General features: G+C 48.0%; 1 protein-coding gene across 2 annotated transcripts; it reads left to right on the plus strand.

The window, feature by feature from the left end:
• The first annotated feature begins 659 nt into the window (after positions 1-659).
• On the plus strand, positions 660-7,864 carry ODC1 (ornithine decarboxylase 1). Of its 2 annotated transcripts, XM_081254804.1 has the most exons (12): positions 660-909; positions 3,266-3,412; positions 3,503-3,634; positions 3,905-4,078; positions 4,263-4,435; positions 4,711-4,845; positions 4,975-5,056; positions 5,261-5,344; positions 6,000-6,162; positions 6,244-6,356; positions 6,673-6,887; positions 7,385-7,864. In XM_081254804.1, the coding sequence occupies exons 3-12, from the start codon at positions 3,533-3,535 to the stop codon at positions 7,527-7,529; spliced, it is 1,386 nt and encodes a 461-aa protein (XP_081110930.1). In that variant the 5' UTR covers positions 660-909; positions 3,266-3,412; positions 3,503-3,532; the 3' UTR covers positions 7,530-7,864. The 2 variants fall into 2 exon arrangements, with proteins under 2 accessions (XP_081110930.1, XP_081110931.1); XM_081254805.1 differs by lacking the exon at positions 3,266-3,412.
• The last annotated feature ends 369 nt before the right edge of the window (positions 7,865-8,233 follow it).

Below are 8,233 nucleotides of genomic sequence, written 5' to 3' on the forward strand. Positions count from 1 at the left end.
TTGGAAGACACCTGGATATGTTAGGCACGGTTGACAGGCGCAGTGGCTCGGGAGCTGCCCCCAGCTGTGCCGCTAACTTGCCGGGTGACATTTCTCCCTTCTGCGTCTCCGCCCGCTTCTTCGTGGGGTGGAACTGCTCCAGAATCACTTCCAGGTCCCTCCCATAGGAATGGAGACGCCGGGCAGAAGGAGCCAGAGTGTGCCAGGTGGGGTCCACGTGGCCCGCTCGCGCCCGCGATTTCCTTTCTCCGCCCGAGGGCACGAGGCATTTAATGCCAGGTGGAAGAACAGTGCTGCTTGGCGCAGGAGCTGAAATTTGGCGGCGGTCAGAGGCTGGTTTCGCAATTCTTCGGCTGCGGTTCTTGGCCCCAGGCGGAGCGCCAGGCGCAGGCGCCTGAAGGTGCGCTATTGGAGCGCAGGGCCCGCGGCGCGTGCGCCTGCGCAGGCCTGCAGCTGGCCCGGGAGGTGGGGGCGCTCGGATGCGCTGACGTCGAACCGCCCGCTCCCCCCGCCCCTCCGCCCGGCTCCGGGTTGGCCGCCGCCGCGCCCCGCCCCCTCCCTGGGAGGACGCCCGGACGGAACCGATCGCGGCTGGTTTGAGCTGGTGCGTTTCCATGACGACACGCGCGGCGCTATAAGTAGCGGAGCTGCGGCGAGTCGGGCTTTGTCAGTTCCCTCAGCCTCCCTCAGCCACCGCCGCCGCCGCCGTCCCTCTGCCAGCGCTCCGGCGCCACCTCGGGCCGGCGGTTCTCCGCGGGAGGGAGTGAGGTGGCGGGCGGCCGGGCGGGCCGCTGACGGGGGCGGCGGGGACAGCGGCGGGGCGGCCGGCGGGCCTGCGCGCTCGGCGGCGGCCGCGGCGGCGGCGTCTGGTCTCCATGGGGTCTGCCCGCGGCGCCCGTGCGCTCTAAGGTGAGAGGGGCGCGTCCGGGCGCTTGGAAGGCCGGGGGAGCGGGGGTGACGGCCACGTGTCCCTGCGCCCGGGCCCGGCCTGAGGCCGGAGCAGCTCCCGCGCCGTGGAGCTGCGAGGACACGTGGTCGCAGAGCCGGCCGCCGGCCCCTGACCTCGGTGAGCCGCTGCGCCCCCGGCCCTGACGTCCTGGGTGAAGCCGGACCCCGGCGTGCACGGCGGCCACCCTCCCGGTTCAGGGCAGCCTGGGCTGGAACGGCCCGGGGTTCACCTCCTCCGAACCACGTCAGTGAGGGTTTCTGAGCCGGAAGCTGTTGAAAAGGGTCGGTCGTTCCTTCAAACCGCTGTTTTTTTTTAAACCCATGTGGCAGTCCGGTAGCAGGTGCAGGAGAGGTAGGAAGCGAGCGGGCTCAGGTCTCCGGGCGCCCATCTCTCGCACTCACTTCTAGAAGGAAGAGACGTGCCATTCAGCCGTATTGCCCTGGAATTTCCTTTTTTTTTTTTTCATTTTAGCTTTTATTTGTGCTGTGTGTACAGAGCGAATGACCCAATATAGAAACCCACTCGGGTCGCTAGAGCTGAGATGAGATAACCTTGTAGTAACAACTGATAATACTCAACCGGCTATGGCTTAGAGTTGTTTACGGGATCTTTTTTCTTGAGTTGGTGAGTCAAGAAAAACCTATATTATTAAGATCCCAGTTCAGGCTTAGGCATAGGAGCCAGTCCCAAGATCTTCCCAAAAAGACCAGCTGTGTTTGAAAATGCGAAATAATGGGGGAAAGTGGGGAGTAGAACCTGTTAGAAATGTCTAGGGGGGACAAAGAATGTGTTGACTTCATTCAACCCTAAAATAGGGCGTAATTTAGTTGACTTGTAAATTTTTCAGTTGCTGTTTGAATTAGTACCAGTCTTTTCTAACGTTATCCAGTTTGCAGTAAAGCATTTCATGGCAGAGAGGTGCTATCTTGCGCTAATCCGAGTCATCTTAAGTAACTTAGCTATACAGAAAGAACACACCAAAAGGTGTTCTTGGGTGAAATGTCTCTATATCAAAAGTTATTGAGATAAAGCTTTGAAAGATACAAGAAAGCAAAATACTTAGTAGGGGTGTATTTCAGAGAAACAAAAACGTCCTAAGGTTAAGCCTGAATATTGCCTTAAAGATGTTTAACGAGACTCGAAATAGCCCAGTCTGTCACCGGTGAGCGTATTTAAATGTTATCGTATAGACAGAGTGGGTTTGCTGGCAGTCTCTTCCCTTCCCCCGCGCGCGTAGGAGGTTGACAGTGCCAGCAAGTCACATTAGATCAAGTCTTGCAAGTTCTGCCGTGCATGGGTTTGGATTTATGGCAGGCCCGGTCCCCTGGGCCTCTCATCGTGTCCCATGCCAGAGCAAACTGGCCCAGAACCATTGCCTGGCCTCTGCCCGTAGGCTGCAGGCACTGAAGCGGGTTGTACAGTGGAAAAGAAGCCCTCCCTGGCAGAAATTAAATAGGTTAAACTCAGTAATTTTAAGACAACTGTCATTGACCAATGTCGCATTTCATGAAGGCCAAGGACAGTGGCTCTGATTGTTAAATGAGCTTTATTTTTGCTTATTCATAAATGATTGTTGGCTTATTTTTGTTATTCATAGTTAGTCAAAACTTATTCCCAGGTGATGATCGTTCATAGCTAAGCAAGTATCAGAGTGCCTGTAAGGACAGTTGAGGTTCCCAGAGTTGCTAATTTAGTAGGCAGTGCTGGTTTAAGAATTCTGATTTCTGATCAGCTACAGCAACTGTAATACATTATGTTGATTTGAAGATTGCAGTTTTGAAAAACACATGCCTAGCATGAAAATTAGCTCATAAAATTCTCAGGAAACTTAAGAGCTCTCAGTAGACTGAGAGCAGTGATGCCTGTTAGTCACCATAAGTTGTTCTGTATAAGACTTAGGAAATAGCCAGATGTTTATACGGCAACTTTGAAAAATTGCTGTCATGCTATTTTAAGCTTCTAAAGAGAAACAGGTCCGAAATAAAGTAAGCTAACTGTCATGAGACTTCTTCCCTATCAGTGAACTAAGTGCAGGAAAGCTTCTGAAACCTGCATTCGGCAGTTTTTAGCAGGGATCTTTGAAATGCTTTTTTTGAGGTGGACAGTACTATATATGGAAGTTCAGTGTGAAAAAATCTAGTGTTGAATCTGTGGTGTCCTCATTCCATTGAGGTTTATGGAATCACGTGACCGAAACCTAGGCATAATGGGGATTCCCAAACCCCGTGAGTGAGGTATCTGTGGAGGGTGCTTGAGTAGTCCTGCTTCTTGGGTGTGCTCTCAGTAACTGATCTTCCAATTTAATGTGTTCCGAAGGTGGACAGCAGATTGTGCGTTTGTCAGGACATTTTCACTGCTGCAGCAAGGGCACGCACATCTTTCAGTGGGACTTGGAATTCCTAGAGAATTGCCTTTGTGAAAAGCTGGCATAATTTCTTTAAATTTCATCTCTTAGTTTCCCTTGTAAGTATTCATGGTTGTTGCAGGTTTATCTTATTAGGAGTCACTAAGTATTGCTAAGACTTCTGAGTAAATTGTCTGCCCTGTTTGCAGTTTGTTGTTTCAGAAAGATATCAAGGAACCATGAACAACTTTAGTAATGAAGAGTTTGACTGCCATTTCTTGGATGAAGGCTTTACCGCCAAGGACATTCTGGACCAAAAAATTAATGAAGTTTCTTCTTCTGTAAGTGTATGTTAAGTCCTTGCTGGGAGTGCAGCTTTGAGAATGTTGGGTTGGATGGGAAGCTTCAGTGGGGTGTTGCCGAAATGGAAATGTCATATTAGGGAATTTAGAATTTAATTGGCTATGGATCGTCCAATAACAATGATTTTCATGCCAGGGATTGACTAAATAGAGTAGGATTCATGAGAATAACGGGCAAGGGAAGGGAAGGCTGCGTGTTGGACGCGTTGTTAGGCCGCTGATGGGTTTCCTGTAACCACTCTTACACAGGACGATAAGGATGCCTTCTATGTTGCGGACCTGGGAGACATCCTAAAGAAACATCTGAGATGGTTTAAAGCTCTTCCTCGGGTCACCCCCTTTTATGCAGTCAAATGCAATGATAGCAGAACCATAGTGAAGACCCTAGCTGCCATAGGGACAGGATTTGACTGTGCCAGCAAGGTGAGCAAAAGCAGCAGAACTCACATGATCGTAATGGCCTCGGTGTTCCCAACAGGGCAGACCAAAATTGCGTTGCTTGGGCAGGAGATGCTAATGAATTGAGTGGGGGTGGTGACAGCTTCCCATGTTTTTCTGTTTCTTCCATGTATTAGCTACATGTATTGTAACACCTCTTCTTTTTCAGACTGAAATCCAGTTGGTGCAGAGTCTCGGGGTGCCTCCAGAGAGGATTATCTATGCAAATCCTTGTAAACAAGTGTCTCAGATTAAATACGCTGCCAATAATGGAGTCCAGATGATGACTTTTGATAGTGAAGTTGAGTTGATGAAAGTTGCCAGGGCACATCCAAAGGCCAAGTGAGTTACTCCTCCATTTGAGGGCAGGGTCAGATGTGGCATCTGTATAATAATGGCAGACAAACTCAAATTTCCAGTTGTTAGATGTCCATACTTTAGTAAATTATCTGTGTACTGGGTCAGAGACAAAGTAGAAAAAAGCTTAAACCCTCTTGATTAATAAAACCGAATTAGACTTAAACCACAGGGTATCAGAGCCCAGGAGTCTCTGTCTTAACCATGGCTGTAGGTGATCTTCTGCTTTGGGAAACTTGATACACTTTTCTTGCTTCTAGGTTGGTTTTGCGGATTGCCACTGATGATTCCAAAGCAGTCTGTCGCCTGAGTGTCAAATTTGGTGCCACACTCAAAACCAGCAGGCTTCTTCTGGAACGGGCAAAAGAGCTGGATATTGATGTCATTGGTGTCAGGTGAGGTCTTGGTGATGGCAGAGGTAGAGATTAAGATTAGACAATGCAAGTTTTATCGGTTTTCTCCCACTATGAATAGTTATTTCCAGAAATAGTAAGAAATAGCATATTCTACTTTTTTTGCCCCAGCTTCCATGTGGGAAGTGGTTGTACTGATCCGGAGACCTTCGTGCAGGCCATCTCTGATGCCCGCTGTGTCTTTGACATGGGAGTGAGTATATGTGAACCCCAAGTTGGAGGGCGGGGGGCAGGGATGACAGTAATAACTAGTCCCAGTTCCAGAATTGACCTTTTGTAGAAGTCATCTCATATTACAGGCATTTAACCCTATCTGCTGCATGCGTTTTTCATGACTTGTTATGAATCTGGCTACTTGATTGACTTAATTTGATTGAATTAACTTTCTTGACTCTAGGCTGAGGTTGGTTTCAACATGTATCTGCTTGATATTGGTGGTGGCTTTCCCGGATCTGAGGATGTAAAGCTTAAATTTGAAGAGGTAATTTATAACAAAACTATAATCTGTAGCTCTTAGCAAGTTCTTTTTTGGAATATTTCAAAACCTACTAGTTTTAACAGATAGTAAAGGGACTATACAAACATGAAAATAAATGTCTTGGTGTGGTATTTTGAATGACTTCTGTGCTATTTAAAATGGTACTTAAGGGACTTCCCTGGTGGCACAGTGGATAAGACTCCGAGCTCCCAATGCAGGGGGCCCGGGTTTGATCCCTGGTCAAGGAACTAGAAGTTAGGCCATTATATGCTACTCATTTATAAAATAAATCCGTATTCTTTTTTGTGAAAATTATATGAATAGGCAGAATAGAAAGTTTTGTTCTGTTGGCATGTATTTGCTGGATAAAAACATTTAGGCACTTTGTAAGTGGTAATAAATTTGTATCATTGTTTAATAAAATCATACCCATAACATCTTAAAGAGGGTAGAAAGGGTGTCTGGAGGGGAATCAAAATGAAACCACAGGGATGTACAGGCTGGTCTTCAGGGAGATGTTTATCTTTTGCTGCCGTTTGAGGGTAAACCTCTCTGCTGATGGCCGCTCTCAGGGTTTTTGGTGTGTCATGTCACAAAGTGCTGGTCCGTGTGAGTTCCCCTTGATGACCAACTGCTCTTTTCTATCTCACTCTGGTAGATCACCAGTGTAATCAACCCGGCGTTGGACAAGTATTTTCCATCAGACTCTGGAGTTAGAATCATAGCTGAGCCAGGCAGATACTATGTTGCATCAGCTTTCACGCTAGCAGTTAATATCATTGCCAAAAAACGCGTATTAAAGGAACAGACAGGCTCTGATGGTACGTACAAAGGATGAATCATCGCGTGTATAACAAAGTTGGTACATAAAGTGGTAATTGAGACTAATTCTGCTTTTCTAGATGAAGATGAGTCAAGTGAACAGACATTTATGTATTACGTGAATGATGGAGTATATGGATCATTCAACTGCATCCTCTACGACCATGCGCACGTGAAGCCTCTTCTGCAGAAGGTACCTTGTGAACATGCTGTATACAGCAGTTAAGATGATTGGTCAGGGGCTTCCCTGGTGGCGCAGTGGTTGAGAGTCCGCCTGCCGATGCAGGGGACACGGGTTCGTGCCCCGGTCCGGGAAGGTCCCACATGCCGTGAAGCGGCTGGGCCCGTGAGCCGTGGCCGCTGAGCCTGCGTGTCCAGAGCCTGTGCTCCGCAACGGGAGAGGCCACAGCGGTGAGAGGCCTGCGTACCGCTAAAAAAAAAAAAAAAAAAAAGATGATTGGTCAGAACAAGTGTAAGCAGGTGTGGTTTTCTCTCTCTCTCAAATGTAGAGACCCAAACCAGATGAGAAGTATTATTCATCCAGCATCTGGGGGCCGACCTGTGATGGCCTGGATCGCATTGTTGAGCGCTGTGACTTGCCCGAGATGCATGTGGGCGATTGGATGCTCTTTGAAAACATGGGTGCTTACACTGTCGCTGCTGCTTCTACTTTCAATGGATTCCAGAGACCAACCATCTACTATGTGATGTCAGGGCCAACATGGTTAGTGACAACAGTGTGTGTGTTTGTGTTTCCTATAAGAAAATAGAACCTTCCAGGATTTATTATGCTTGCTCTTGTTGAATAAGGAATTGCTTTACTTAGGATTAAATAGTAACGTTTGTTTTCATTGTTTTTCTCTCCATATTAATGCATGCTTTAGAAATTTTGGAAAATACAATGGAAGGAAAATCCCTTCCATAATAGTGATCTGTATTTTCAGATTTCTAAGGCATAATCATTTCAGAAAAGATTGATCAGGATATTTCTGTGCAACTAGAATATTTTAATTAGTGTCTGTGACTTGTGCTTTCCTTGTTACCACAAAGATGGTTCTGAAGAAATGCTTGCTGTAGAGCTATGTTGAATTGCTTCCTGATGACATAGTAACCAAGGACATAAATAGGCTCATGAATAAGTTATTCTCAGTTTCTTGGTGTGGAATTGCTCAGTGAGGGGTGACTCAGGGCTTCTGAACGTGCCACTTCTGTCTCTTGCAGGCAGCTGACGCAGCAAATCCAGAGCCACGACTTCGCACCCGGAGCGGAGGAGCAGGACGTCGGCACTCTGCCTGTGTCCTGCGCCTGGGAGAGTGGGATGGAACGGCGCCCGGCCGCCCGCGCTTCAGCTCGCGTCAATGTGTAGATGCCATTCCTGTAGCTGGTAACTGCGAGTTTAGCTTGATGTAAGGGTTGGGGGGGGACCACTTAACTTAATTACTGCTAGTTTTGAGATGTCTATGTGAATAGGGCTGGCACAGATGCAGCAACGTGGAAGACTAGGCGATGGGGTCACACTTATCTGTGTTCCTATGGAAACTATTTGAATATTTGTTTTATATGGATTTTTATTCACTTTTCAAACATGCTACTAAAGCATGCCCCTCAACTGCTGAGCAAGCATTTGTAGCTTGTGCATTGGCAGAATGGGCCGGAAGCTTACTGTTGTGACCTGTTTTAAAGTAAAGTATCTTGAAATAATTAGGCATTGGGAAATTTTTACAGTGTGTCCATTCCAAATGGCTCACCTTGGGCTTCCCTGGAGGCGCAGTGGTTGAGAGTCTGCCTGCCGATGCAGGGGACACGGGTTCGTGCCCCGGTCCGGGAAGATCCCACATGCCGCGGAGCGGCTGGGCCCGTGAGCCATGGCCGCTGAGCCTGCGCGTCCGGAGCCTGTGCTCCGCAACGGGAGAGGCCGCAACAGTGAGAGGCCCACGTACCGCAAAAAAAGCAAACAAACAAACAAAAACAAATGGCTCACCTTGAGTGTGGTTTACAGGTGGGGAATTGATGTTTTTTCCCAGAGGCTGAGAAAATTGCCCCCGAGGACTAAGGAGTTGACAGGTTTTT

This window comes from Mesoplodon bidens (genome assembly GCF_964165515.1).
Source record: "Mesoplodon bidens genome assembly, chromosome: 14".
Classification (NCBI taxonomy): domain Eukaryota; kingdom Metazoa; phylum Chordata; class Mammalia; order Artiodactyla; family Ziphiidae; genus Mesoplodon; species Mesoplodon bidens.

Coding starts and splice junctions, on each gene's coding strand:
- ODC1 (XM_081254804.1), top strand. CDS start 3,533: ATGAACAACTTTAGTAATGAAGAGTTTGACTGCCATTTCTTGGATGAA. Junction 3,635..3,904: donor TTAATGAAGTTTCTTCTTCT/GTAAGTGTATGT, acceptor ACTCTTACACAG/GACGATAAGGATGCCTTCTA. Junction 4,079..4,262: donor GATTTGACTGTGCCAGCAAG/GTGAGCAAAAGC, acceptor CTTCTTTTTCAG/ACTGAAATCCAGTTGGTGCA.